A 15,032-nucleotide genomic window follows, 5' to 3' on the forward strand; every position below is an offset into this window, starting at 1 on the left:
ATATATATATATATATATACAACTGTGTTATTTATATTTTACAGATTGCCAATGCAATATGGTGGTTTTATGTTTCCAAGTTGATAGAAATGCTTGACACAGTTTTCTTCATTTTGCGTCAAAAGAATGAACAGATAACATTTCTTCATGTCTACCATCATGTCACTATGTTTCCTATATGGTGGATTGGAACCAAATGGGTTGCTGGTGGTCAGTGTAAGTATTACAGTCATTGAAGAGACAGAAAGTGTCATTTATATATTCTAAATGTGGTACTACTCTGGTGCTGTATTTGATGCTATTTATCCTAATACACTTCACATTGTATCCCTCTTCTTCCCCCTCCACCACCTCCTCCATTTTCCCCCCTCCTATTCCTCCTCCTTTTCTGCTGCCTCTTCCTCTTCTTCCTCCTCTTCTGTCTTCTCCTTTTCCTTCTCCTCCTCGGCATTGCTTGGGAGCTTCTTCTGGACTCTGTCCCACAGCAAACTTGTCATATAAACAAAACACATACAGTATGTATGTGTGACCGATAATGTTTACATTGCTAGAGCTGCTTTTAATTTGTAATATATGTTATCATAATCCTTGAAAATGTTGGATTGTTATAGCACCCACTTCGGTATACAGTATACTTAGTAAAACCAGTAAAGACATGACTATTTCTGACCGCCTACTACATACTCTGGTACTTCACATACTTATAGTGACTAAGTTATTCCATTCATCACATGGGAGGGGTGTACCATTATTACTAATTCCCTACAACATTCTTTCAAGTTTTTTCTAAGGAAGTGTCATTTTATTTAGCAATAATTGCTTTTTATTCACCCCACCTCCCCTTTTTTAAGTATTTTTTTTTTGTACAGTTTAATACTTTTGTGCATGGCATCTATTTTCAGGAAATCTATATGTTTTCTTTTCCTCTCACTTGTACGCCAAGATTCAATCATCTGCAGTGGTGTTGGTACTTGAAATGCATTGTACAACCATTCCATTGGTTCCTCTGACTTCTTTGGTTCACTTTCCACGAATCTCTTTTTCAGTTGGTTCCTGTGTCTCTTTTGTATGCCTTTTCTACCTGTACATCATATTATCTATGCATTTGGTAATTACACCAACTTCCTAACTCTGCTTTCCATTCTTGTATGCCCTTATATACACCTTTTCACCAACTTTAAAGAATCTTGCTGTGTACTTTTTCTTTTCTTGCTAGGTAGCAATTTATCAAAGACTGATTTTACTTTTCTTGCAACCATCAGCTCCGCTGGTGAGCTACCTGCTGGTGTATTCGGATTTCAGATTTGGCATCACATGGTACGCTCTTAAAAATTGTTGTAGAGCTACCTCATCCATGACTTCTTTATTCGATTTTCTAAGGGCTCTTTTGAAGGTATTCACAAAGCATTCTGCCTCTCCATTAGATCTGGGATGGTATGGCGCTGTAGTTATATGTTCTACTGCGAATGTTACACAAAATTTGAACACAAATTGCATTCCATTGTCAGACACTATCTTGTCTGGGAGGCCAAATCTTGTAAACAATTCATGTAAAAAATTTATCACAGTTGAGGAGGTTGGTTTTTTACACTTGCAAACTTCAGACCATTTCAAGAAACTATCAACTACCTCTAAGTAGTAAGAACCATTTAAAGGACCAGTGAAATCGATGTGTAGTCTCGACCATGGAACATCTACTTTTGAACAAGGTTTACTTTTTATCATGGGCAATTTCTCATTTCGTCTTGGCTTACATACAGGTGTTCCACTCTGTTTTACTGCAATTTTTTGTTTCAGTCCCTCAGCCACATTCGAACCTTCAACTGAACCGACTATATTTCCACACAAAACACTTATGGGTGTATTCCATACTTTGAATAGTTCCATACATTCTGTGCTGAATAAATTAAGTGACCTTTTTAACACGTATATCTTTACCGTTTCTGTTTGACCTCAAAATGTTACATTACATATAATTTCACTGAAAAAATATATTATTTTTCCGTAACACTATGTGCTACCTTTTTCAATTTAATTAATTTTGGCTTACCGACATGCTTCCAAGTTTTTCCGTTTATAATGGTGGTATCGCTTCCAGTGTCCAATTACATTTTAACACTTGTATTTCTGATTTTCACATTCACAAATTTCCTCATCGTTTTGTTACCAATTTCTTCCAATGACATACTATTCTTTTTCCTTTGTTCTGATGTTTTATCATCTTCGTTCTACAGTGTGTCTTTATATGTCCTATATTACCATAACAAAAGCACTCTGCTTTCTTAAATGGACAATTTTTCCCCCACATGCAAAACATAGGTTTATTTCCTGATTTTTGTTGTGTTTTTTAGAAAACACTTTTTCTCTATTTTGACTATTTCACACCTGCTTTATTTGGAAATGATCTTTATGTTCAGTTTCCTCTGTGTTGTGTCTTAATTTAATTATCCTTTCACATTCTTTTGACACTTGTAGGGTTACATCCAGGTTTTGTTCCAGCTTAGCGAGAATTCTAGTTCTAACTTCTGTATCTTTTTCTGCAGTTAGTCCCTGTGTAAAAATCAGGCATTGGAACATACCTGGCATTAATTCATCCAGCTTAAATTTCTCAAATTCTCTGTTAACTCTACCAGCATATGTGATGTAGTCCTCATTGTTATTTTGCTCTATGTTCAGACACTTTCAATGTGTTTTGAACAATGAGCTTTTTTCACTGAAAATATTACACGGTATATCTACTGTATCATTAAAGTTTATGTCTGAAGGTTTACTTGAGAGTACATAATTACTGTATCATTCATGTTCTGTTGCCACCAGTTTTTTCAAGATTAAGCACATTTACATCTTGTCATCCCAATCTTTACAGTTTGTGCTCAAAGATTTGCTCATATCTTCTGTAGTAAACCTTGAAGGTAACTCCTTTGTCTGGCTCATATTTGAACTCTGTTATGGAGATTATTTACATTATAGAACTGTCTGTTATGGAGTTTGCAACATAGTCTGTTGAGAACACTTTTTCTGACTTTGCTGACAACTTCAGTAATTGCAGCATTTGTTATTGTAATATTATTTGTTGTTTCTTCTGTTGTTGCTCTTGCAGTTGTATCTGTTGTTGCTGTTTTTGCAACTCGAGCAAACCTACCAACAAATTTTCCATACTTTTATGATTTTTCATAAAATCCGTACACCAACTTTGTGAGTTTATTAACTCCTCTTTTAGTTTCTATTAACTCCACATGAATTGGTTCATCCTCGTCAAGTTTATTAATTCCTCAAGAGTTGTTTAAATCCTTGTGTTCATTAATTCTTTGTGAATTGTTTAAATCCTTGTCGCCATTGTTGAAAATGTTGGGTTGTTATGATGCCCACTTTGGTATACAGTGTACTTAGTAAAACCAGTAAAGACATGACTATCACTGATTGCCTACTAAGTACTCTTTCTTTTATTGGCCACACAGGGCCTAACACAGAGGGGACAGCACATGGTGGGGAAATGAAGCAGTTCAGCCTCACCTCTGAGTGACTTCCTTGAACATGTTTTTAAAACATTATTTGTAATTGGTAACTTTCATCTTTCTGAAGAATTTCTTTAAAAGTTCAAGATAGCTTACCCGTTCTGGTATTGTGCTGGTGTCCATTTTCTTGACCTCTTCGACCGTGATGGTTTTGACTATGTTTTCAAAGTCTTCCGAGGCTTCCTGGACTATCATATCTAGGCTCAGCCCTTGCCAGTTCTTATGGGCTGTTCTGGTGGCCTGGAGGACCACTACTTTCTCTTACGTGCGCAGCAGTATAGCAGCTGCTAGCCTGGCCACATCAGTTTCTGGGGGTATACCTTCTACCCTAACCCTGGAAGCATACCTCCCAAAGTATATGGGTAGAAGCACCATTTCATCCATTTTTAAGGGTGTTGCCGAGTGCAGCCTAGCAGTAGCTACCTCTTGGAACTGCACCTCCACTGTTCCAAACTTTCTTCTTCTGGCAAGGTAAGAAATCCCTTGTCAGGTTGGTTTTAATGTCACTTTGACTTCAGTGGTCGACATGATATCAATTTTCCTTGTTGTTGCTGAGTATGTCCTGTAAATAATGGTTTTTTTTTTTCTTTTTTAAACTTCTTGGTGGGGGGCACTTTTATGTCGTTCCCCTCCCTTTTAAGCATTTCTTTGAATCTACTCAACTCCTCCACACACTCATCTTCGCTTTTCTCTTTCACCACCTCTGCATAATTCTTCACCTCCATTGCTTCGTCTATTCTCTTCAGACTTTTAAACAGCTCTTCCTCAGATGACATAAAGTCTGAAGAAGAAGAACTCAAACCTTCGTATTCCATTATGAAGGCATGAACCTACAATGTTCCCTCATCAAACAAGAGGGAAGACGTTGAATAATACCACTGCAAGACGGCAAAACACGTGTTCCACACAAAGGCAGTAGTTCAACAGCAATCAACAAGACGACGACTGCCTACTATGTACTCCGGTACTTCACCTACTTCTCTTCACTTATAGTGACTAGGTTATTCCATATCATCTGAGAGGGGTGTACCATTATTACTAATTCCCTACAGCATATACATACATATATATGTATGTTCAAGTTTATGAGAATGTATGTTTATATATGAGTGTATATGTCTTATAGTCACATACAGCAGATCATCGATTGTAAATCTAAATCAGCCGTTATAACACTGTGTAACAAAATTTTAATTTGTTTTTGTCTTTGTTATTTCTTAAGTGTTATTTCCTATTGGCTTCTATCTAGAAATCAATGGAAATAATTACGTTTTCCTTTCAAACTTTGATTTTGTGACCTGGACAGCAATGTTTTGAAACTGACCTATTTTCCATTACATTTCAGACAGATTCAGTGCTGAGTTTCTGAAAGAGAATTTTCTAGAACTTTCAGGAAGTTTCTAAAAATTTCAAATATTGCTTGAACATTCTGGCAACATAGATGGTGGTATAAATACAAGGATCAATACTTCAGTTTACTTCTAGCTGTCCACATGGAAACAAGTGGACGAAAGCAAAGTCTGAAGGAAATATTAGCCATTTTTCATACTTTTTAGGGATAAACAAATAATAAATAACCATTGTACCCAAAGACAAAAAAATCATGTTACACTGTTTAAACATCTGCATAATTGTAACCTGGTATTTAACTATTGTTTCTTTTATTTTACAGCATTTTTAGGAGCGTTACTGAACTCTTCTATTCACGTTATGATGTATTCCTATTATGGTCTATCTGCACTTGGTCCTGCAATGCAAAAGTACCTTTGGTGGAAGCGCTATCTGACAATTGTGCAGTTGGTTTGTATATTATTTTATGAATTTTCAATATTTTACCATTGTCTTTTCCGTGACATATAATGAGAATGATATAATTCTAACAGCTTCATCATCATCGTTTTATGTCTGCCTTCCATGATGGCATGGGTTGGGCAGATTGACTGGAGCTGGCCAAACAGGAGCCTGCACCTGTCTTCTATGTCTGTCTTGGCAGAATTGTTATGGCTGGATGCCCTTCCTAACTCCAACCACCCTGCAGAGTGGACTGAGTGATTTTTACATGGCACCTCATCATCATTATTTAATTAATGCCCGTTTTCCATGCTGGTATGGGTTTGACCTGAGTTATGTAATGAAAAGTGAGCTAATGTGATATATGTATGTGTATATTGTTTTGTGAGTATGTGTGTGTGTGTGTGTATATATATATATATATATATAAGGTGATTAAAATCAAAATAAGCAACAAGGATATCCAAAGTTAATGCAGTACGATCGTTTCATGCGACTCCATTTATTTAAGCAATGTGAACATTACATCAAATGTAAAATGCAGAGCAATCCTCAGCTGCACAAAGATACAGAAATTTACTGAAATTTCATTTCAACAGAAGGACATATTTTTGTAACTACATTTAAACTCTCCAAATAGAAAGGAAGAGGTCTGGCTTAGTCAAAATGGTTTTTTGTATGTCCTTCTGTTGAAATAAAATTTCAGTAAATTTCTATATCTTTGTGCAGCTGAGGGTTGCTCTGCATTTTACATTTGATGTAATGTTCACATTGCTTAAATAAATGGAGTCGCATGAAACGATCGTACTGCATTAACTTTGGATATCCTTGTTGCTTATTTTGATTCTAATCACCAAACGGTGTCGTAACACTATGGATATATCTAAACCAGAAATTCAGTATCCCACCTGCGAGGGATAAATGCTAGATAAGTTGAAACAATTGTAGTGATCAATAAAGATTCTCATATCTTCCATATTCCGTCTCTCTCATTAATGACACACACACACACGACGGGCTTCTTTCAGTTTCTGTCTACCAAATCTCTCACAAGGCTTTGGTCAGCCTGAGGCTATATGGTAGAAGACACTGCCCAAGGTGCCATGCACTGGGATTGAATCTGGAACCATGTGGATGTGAAGCAAGCTTCTTACCACACAGCCACATTTGTGCCTAGTGAAATACGTTTTTGATTTATCTTTATTTTAACTCTGTATGTTTCCTAATCTTAATTATGTTTTAACCTATCTTTTGCAGGTACAGTTTGTTGTTGGTATGATTCATGCTACCCAGTCTCTCCTTTTAAGCTGTAATTTTCCTGTCTGGATGCACTGGGCACTTATTTTCTATGGGATGTCTTTGTTGCTATTGTTTCTTAACTTCTATTATAACTCTTACGTTCTTAAAAAGGTAACCTATAAAATTTATTTTGCTGCAGTTTTCTTTCTAAAAAAGCAATGTATTGTATTATCCAATATTGTTGTTGATGTTGTTTTAGTTCCATGTGATCCATGTTTCAAAAATACATGTAGTGTATACATAGTTGGTCCAATGACTATGTGCTATCCACTGATCTATTGTTCAGATATTTCATGTCCTTTAGCCTGGTAGGTGACTGTATTATGCACTTTTACTTGTGGCAGATTATCATATGAAGTATGACAGTCTGTTTGTCTATGCCAAGGCTTTTTCAAAAGGTTCATATCACCCTTGGGGGCCCATATGAAGTCCATGTAAAATTTATGTGCAATAAATTGATTATACTTCTATGATAGACAAAATATTTTATTATATTATTTGTGAAGGTGCATGGTTTAGTGGTGAGGGTATTTGGCTCACAATCAAAAGGTTGTGAGTTCAATTCCCAGTGATGCGTTATTTCTTTGAGTAAGACACTTTTTTTCATGTTGCTCCAATCCACTCAGCTGGCCAAAATGAGTAGTACCTGTATTTCAAAGGGCCAGCCTTGTTACACTCAGTGTCATGCTGAATCTCCCTGAGAACTACATTAAGGGTACATGTGTTAGTGGAGTGCTCAGCCACAAGCAGGCTGTTCCATTGATTGGATCAACTGGAATTCTTATTGTCATAACTGATGGAGTACTCGTATTTTTAAAACATCAAATGGCTGCAGGAGACCAGTAGAGCAAAATAGGAATCAAAGGGATCCATAGGCAAAAAATGGTCGAGCAGTTCCTGTCCCATTTCTTCTCTGGTGTATGTCTGGTGGTAGTCACAGCAGAGACAGGTGTCTGTTTATTACAAAGCAGAAGACTCTTGAACTCCTTAACATTTAAACTGGTCATATCAGGCCCAAATAGTTTACCTTGTCCTATGTTCAAACTGGCCAGATTCAGCTTCTCATACCTACTCTAAAACATCATTCTAAAAACAAACAATCACATCATCCGAATCTCGATGTGACAAGACAATACAGTGAATGAATAAGCATTGCATTTGACAGAAAAATCTGAATGCTAAATGGTTAAGGTTGTAAATTAGTAGAATCTGTAGTTATTGGTTTTAGTGCCTTACATCAGCATCACCACTACCATTTAACATCCAGTTATCATACTGTCATGGCTGGACGGTTTGACAGGATCTGACAAGTCATAGAGCTACGCCAAGCCCTAATGTTAGCTTTAACATGGTTTCTACAGCTGGATGCCTTTCCTAATGCCAATCACTTTAGTGTGTCTTTGTTCTGGCTGTCTATGCTCTGTGTTCATCCTTCTGGTATTCTCGGACCTCACACTGTTGGTTTCCTCTGCAAAACTGGGACGACTGTACCCGGTCTGAGAAGAAATGAGTCCTGCAATGTGGGGTACCTGTTGCAGTGGGTGTTGCTGGCCATTCTCTGTGGCAGTACCTTTGCAATTATGTCTGCAAGGGGTAGCTGAACACACCATTTAGACGGGTGTGTACAACCTGTTACTCTCACCTCAGTATCTTTTAATGCCTGAAGTAAAAATATTTGTCATCACCAGCCGTGTAATTTTCAGCATGCTTCAGAGTCCATTTGTAACCCTCCAAATATTTTATTAAAAATTAAAAAAATTAAAAATTATTGGATTCAATGGTCAGTTACTGTTTCTTCTGTTTATAACGATTTGGGGTTATTCAGCAGTTGTAGCTACTTGTGTGTACCACTGAGTATAGCTTTGTACTCTTATAATTTGAAAAAGTAAAGTTTTGTCAATCCTGTATGACAACACTACACAATACTTGTGTATGCTTAAAATTGCTGAATTGTCACAAGTCAGAAGCTATTGAAATGGAAATTGAACTGTAAATCAACAGTTTTCTTTCATTGTTGTAGTGGCCTGAGATACCTTCTACGAAAAATTTTACCTCGAAGTGTTTAGTAGTGCAGCGTACCTTATGATGAGCCATACCTAATGTGGTCCACTGCTCGAAAGAAGGTCGTCCATGGCTGTTAAAAATCTTGAGAATTAGTAGAAAGTGGTGGTGGTGGTAGGGTGGGGATGGGTGAGTAGGATATACATGTAAGGGAGGTAACTCTCGAATATTGCAAGTTCAATAGCTGATTTTCTTCTTTTGTATTCATGATTTCTGTGACACATAGCATGCCAAGCAATATGTCTTACCATTTTAATCTTGATTGGAATAAAGTATAAATTTCGGCTGGATGGAAAAGATATATTCAAAATTTTAAAACGAAAATCAGCCTAATTTCTATTCAACCTGGAGTCAAACTATGAAAGGGAGTATTATTGTTTTGAAGCAGTGAATGTAATCTTCTCTCTTGTTTAACCTCACCATTTAGTCCTTAGGTGACATTAATGGTGGAGTACAGTTTGTTGTGAGAATTTAGAACAGTTCTCTAGATTGTGAATGGGTGCTGCATTTCCTTCTTTTTTTGACTATGCAATAATAATAATGATAATAATAATAATGATGATAATAATAATAATAATAATGTTAAAAATTTTGGCCCAGGGTCAGCGATTTTAGAGAGAGTGGGTAAGTCGATGACATCGATCCCAACGTTCAACAGGTACTTATTTTATCGACTCTGAAAGGATGGAAGACATTGGTTGTTTTTGAACTCAGAATGTAAAGACAGACGAAATACCACTAAGCATTTTGCCCAGCAACCTAACGATTCTGCCAGCTCATTGCCTTAATAATAATAATAATAATAATAATAATAATAATAAAACCAATCAATCGATCAAATGTTTTAAGAAAGTCTCAAGCCTAACTGATCAAGGGTATGGTGTGCCCATTCTAAACCTGAGATACATGTAGCCAATAATAAAAAGAAGTCAACATCGTTGTTTGCCAACCCTCATCTGTTTCCATATAAAGTGATATTTCCCTCTGACCAGACATATTTTTCAAGAAAGATTGGAAATTAAAGACACTGCTTGCATGATGATGACACTTGTTCACAGCCATCATGTCCTGTTGATACAAGGAATCAGTAATCCAGGTGTAAATACATATACATGCATACATACACTAAACAGGCTTCTTTCAATCTCTCTCGCTATCAAACCCTTTCACAAGGCTTTGGTTGGCCCTGGGCTACAATAGAAGGCACTTGCCCAAATAACCTTGCAGTGGGACTGAACTTGAAACCATGTGGTTGGGAAGCAAACTTTCAACCACAGTCACACCTGATAAGGCAAATAAATTTTTAGTTGAAATATATCATTCAATTGTTTTTAGTTTATAGTTTTAGTTCTAACGGTTTTTTTTTTTTTTTAAGATAATATATTTTTGTTGATTTACTCTTTTTCTACTAACCCATCTAAGAGCACTCCTGGAGATTCTCTGAGATACACTTCCTGTTTAGAAATGATCTAAAAACTTTCAATCTTAGTTTCACATTAATTTACATTTCAAGCACCAGCTTAAATAATGAGTTATTTTACTAACTTAGTCATTATTTTTAACAAAATCAATGGAAGCAGAGTCTTTGTATTTCAACAGAAATATAACAACACAGAAGGGTTAAACTGTTTGTAGTCAATGGTATGCATTGACTGCTGTACATACATATTCTCATTTGTTTTTTCATTTATTCTTTGAAATTTGCATATTGTCACATTCATTGTTTTTTTACTGTAGGTTGTCCCTTTTTAGTTATAAACACTCTGTTGTGAAGTATACAAGAATTTCTATTTAGTAATTCTGACCTAGGCATTTATATCCTTGTACCTTTATGAGCAAACTACAAAGTAACATCCTTGTACACAACATACCAATATCTTTCACTACTTATTTTCTCTGTCGATAATAATATAAAGCTAATTAATTCTTTCTGCATTCTAAGTATCCCTAGGGTCGGTACTCAATTCCAGTTTTTATAGTGTTAAGTGGACGTGTGGTAAATCTTTTCTTGGATATATTAGTGGTCTAGCACCAATTTACTTGCTGTTTCTAATAGGTTGGCTGACTGTATCAATGCTCTGACTTTGGCTCATCTGAGAACCAGTCCTTTATTTTGTGTTTATACCTACTGAAGGCATGTGACTTAGTGGTTATAATATTTGACCCCTTACGATTTTAAGGTTGTGAATTCAATACATGGTGGTGCATTGTGTTCATTTCACATTGCTCCAGTCCACTCAACTGGCAAAAATGAGTAGCACCAATATTTCAAAGGGCCAGCTTTGTTGCATTCTGTGCCATGCTAAATCTCCCCGAGAACTACATTAAGGCTACATGTGCATGTTAATTTCACAATCAGGCTGTTCTGCTGATTGAATCAACTCGAACACTCATTGTCATAAGTGGTGGAACATCAGTAATATCTACTGAGCCACTGTGTTAAACTCTTTACATCTACTGAGCATTGTTACTGACAGCCATTTTGCTTTCTTCTGTTTCTGTAGTTTACTACTTTTTTTTTGTGATTCTAAACTTTCTCTTTTGTTTTCCTTTCAGAGAAATAGAAAGAAGAATGGTTCCTCTAATTCCAAAAAATCTTTACCGAAGGAAGCCAATAACTCGAAGAAAGCTGATAATAAACAATATTCGAAAGACTCTGTTGCATCTCGCCGTAAAACGCATGCAAAAGATCAATAACAAATTCCATATATTAAGTTGTGTGTACTCTTTCCCTCTGTTGCCAGTTGTAAAAAATTTTATATATATATTTTTTAATTTCAGTTAAAATTTTGTTTATTTTTGTTATGTTTGTTTAGTTTCTATAGTTGTTTTTGATGATGTATCCTTCATCTCCATCTATTGATGATATTAATTGCCTATTTGGTGTATTCTTCAATGATATCACAACTGCTATTAAAAGATATTATTAGATAAAGTGAACTGCTGTTAATGGTGGCCTTAAATGACAGTTATACGTTCTTGTCTCAAAATCTATCGAAACCACAGCGTCAGATGTTCGAGTTGTTGACTGAAACATTTGATAATCACCTTGTCTTCAAGATGCATTCCAGATGTTCAGTGACTTTCACTGACTCTAAGCTGTCAACTCTTATTCTACATTGACTGTTGAAGCATATATAAATATATGAAACATCTATATCAAAGCTTCAAGAATTCACAAGTGTTTTAATGTAGATGACAACTGAAGAAGTGTATACTGAGCATTTACATTTTTTATGTGTGTGTCACACTTGAATATTTTCATTGTAGTTCAAATGTTAATATACTTACCTTTGCCAAAATTCTTGTTATCAAACAATTCATTGATGTTTCCATTTATGCAGTCATTTATTTTTTTCAATAGCACATGTAAATTACAAAGTATAATTCAATTTCTCTTGAGTGCATGCAACCAAGATGGACTCAAATATACCTACAGTTTTTGAAGATGATTTTTTGTGTTTATAGCATCTTCCCCTTATTGTAGACTGTTCTTGCTGTTTGTTATATAGAAGTGGGGCTGGGGTCAGTTAGAATTTCCCACTTTAGGTGGCTAGATAGTTTTACTGAAGCTAGGCTAGTGAAAAATGACCCTGCTGCCTTCTCTGTGTATGCAGCTGAAGTATATTCTGTATCACTGTTATATGTCCAGTGATATAGCATGTGGTCTGTTCAGTTACTGCAGTCATGCATGACTGCTGGACAGGAAATAATTATTCCTTTTGCAATTATTTCTTCTTTTGTAATTGCAATATAATTGAAATGATATATCTATATCAAGCTGATGGAATTTTCTGTTTTACATTGGAAATAGATGCCATTTTATCCCAATTCTGCTCATTCATCAACTCTGCATTATAAATAAAAATTAATTAATGATTTAAATATTTTATATGTCAAACATTTAATTAATTCCATTGTTTTAAGTTCATTGAGTTTCATCTCATTTCAGAAGTTGTATCTATTTGACAAAGAAGGTAGATGACAATGAGGGTAGATCTTTTGAACAAAAAGCTCTTCACAAAGCTGTACTAAACAATTTCAACAAATTAATAAAATTAGTTACAAATAATAAAATCATTGGATTTTTTTTCTTTTAAGAAAAGAACATTTCAGTTTTCCGCTACTCAACTGCAATCTGTCTCTGCATTTCGTTCTCTTTTTTTTCTTTACCATCATCTATCTGTTAATTAGTGTCAACATATTTAACGTAGTGAGCAATGAAAGCTAATTACAAATAATTATGCAATCATGAAAAGACAACATGATGAACTCACTGACTGATATTTTAATTATTTTGGCAATTATGGGAGACAACCGAGTCATTTCTTTTTGATTCATGCTTGAAAATAGGCTAATTTCCATACTTAAATCATGTACATTGTTTATGCCCTCCTCAACTGATAAATCCTCTGCTCCTTATTTTTTCTTTCTGTCTCTGTCTCTCTCCCTCCTCCCCTCTTTCTCCTCTCCTTTCATACATTTCGGTAAAGGAGAAGAATATCTTTGTCCTTTGTATTTTGAAGGACATGGTTTGAAACTTTGAGAAATTCTTCTTCAGTGGCATATGAATTAGAAAAATGAAAATGGCTGTGTGGTTAAGAACGTCACATTGTAACCACATAGTTTCAGGTTCAATCTCACTACATGCTACCTTGGGTAAGTGTCTTCTACAGCCCCAGACTGATTAATTTGGTAGGCAAAAACTACGTAGAGGCTTGTCATATATATAAATATATATACATACACATGCATATATAGATATACACACTCATACATAGATATACTCATACACGTATACATAGATATACTCATACACGTATACATATAAATACATACACATATGTGTATGTATATGTATGGTGATTGCTCTATCTTCACAGATGACTGCATCTCCTTGTGCTTCCTCATTGTCAATAGCATTTCTGACTTTTCATCCATGACCTCTCAGATGACCATTGAGTCCCATTACAGATTTGTATGGCTTGAAGCATAGGTGACAGACAAAAGTTACAACTTGCTGTGCACTTCCAACCGTCCAGGTCAGCACACGTCAGCACTCTTTCATTACCACAGGGCTTTCAGTAGATGGAATGACAAATGAGGTCCTCATAAAGAGACATCCATATCCCATTGGTCTATGAGTGGGACTCTGAGTGACCATAATTAGTACTTAGTAATAAGCTGAAGTAAGATGATTAGTAATTATGTGAAACCATAGGTTTTTACATTAGAGTGTCCTTCCCTTAGAAGGATTCTATGACAACAGCTAGGGGTCCCTAGCTTCCAGTGGTTTTACTTTTCGTCCTGACACCAACCTAAGGATTTTCTGCATCCCCTACACTCGTATGCATTGTCAAGCAAATTGATCTCACTTCTTATTTTTGTAAGTCTTTCTGTTTGTTTGTCCCCACCCTTCACTTGGCAATGGGTGTTAGTTTGTTTACATTCCATAATGTAGCAGTTCAGCAAAAGAGACCAGTAGTACTGGGGTCAATTTGTTCTACTAAACCCTTCAAGGCACTGGGTGCTCCAGCATGGTCAAAGTCCATCGACTAAAACAAGTAAGAGATAAAAGATTACAAGAAAACAATTATTTTGCTGATAGTGGTGACAATCTAAATCTCTCTGGATACTGTAATTTTTATTTATAGAATGATTGTATCATCACTGCTTTTTCAGCAGGTACAGGAAGTTGTTTTCACTGAGGAGGTATAATAATATCGAAACATGTCTGGAGGTGTCTCTCCTTGTTGTGAAAAGAATTAAAATATCAGTTACTAAGCTGTGTTTCCCTCATTTACGTAATTATTTTTAGGCAGGTTTTTAATGTTTATTTAATTAAATATGTTAACTCTATCTAAATTTGCTTTCTCATCTTAGTGATTCATTTTCTAAAAATGTTTCTCTATATACGCAGGTGTGGCTGTGTAGTAAGAAGCTTGCTTCACAACCACATGGTTTTGGGTTCAATCCCATTCTATAACACCATGGGCAAGTGTCTTCTACTGTGGCCCCAAGCCAATCAAACCCCTGTGAGTTGATTTGGTAGATAGAAACTGAAAGAGTCTGCGTGTGTGTGAGTGTGTGTTCCACTACCTCTTGGCAAGTGGTGTTGGTTTGTTTACATTCCTGTAAATTAGCGGTTTGGCAAAAGAAACCACTACAATAAGTACCAGGCTTAAAAAAAAACAAATAAACAAAACAAAACAAACGAGTACTGGGGTCAGTCTGTTTGGCTAGACCTTTGAAAGCAGTGTCCCAGCATGGCTACAAACCAATGGTTGAAGCCCTTCTCTGTGCTTTCCTCCTTCCTTACTAGGAAAATCCAGGCAAACTTTTTCTATTCTTTAGTCAGAAGGAGAA

General features: G+C 35.8%; 1 protein-coding gene across 4 annotated transcripts in view; it reads left to right on the plus strand.

Annotated features, from left to right (window-relative positions):
• Positions 1 to 12,743, plus strand: part of LOC106879253 (elongation of very long chain fatty acids protein 4) — a 75,028-nt gene extending 62,285 nt beyond the window's left edge. For 3 of the 4 annotated variants that reach the window (XM_014928750.2, XM_014928746.2, XM_014928749.2), the window contains exons 5-8: positions 45 to 216; positions 5,188 to 5,315; positions 6,564 to 6,716; positions 11,223 to 12,743. In XM_014928750.2, the coding sequence (XP_014784236.1) occupies positions 45 to 216; positions 5,188 to 5,315; positions 6,564 to 6,716; positions 11,223 to 11,363 (594 nt within the window). In that variant the 3' untranslated portion in view covers positions 11,364 to 12,743. The remainder of the gene's footprint in view (positions 1 to 44; positions 217 to 5,187; positions 5,316 to 6,563; positions 6,717 to 11,222) is intronic. The other variant, XM_014928747.2, reaches the window with a different exon arrangement.
• Positions 12,744 to 15,032: the final 2,289 nt, after the last annotated feature.

Source organism: Octopus bimaculoides, chromosome 13, assembly GCF_001194135.2.
Source record: "Octopus bimaculoides isolate UCB-OBI-ISO-001 chromosome 13, ASM119413v2, whole genome shotgun sequence".
Lineage (NCBI taxonomy): Eukaryota > Metazoa > Mollusca > Cephalopoda > Octopoda > Octopodidae > Octopus > Octopus bimaculoides.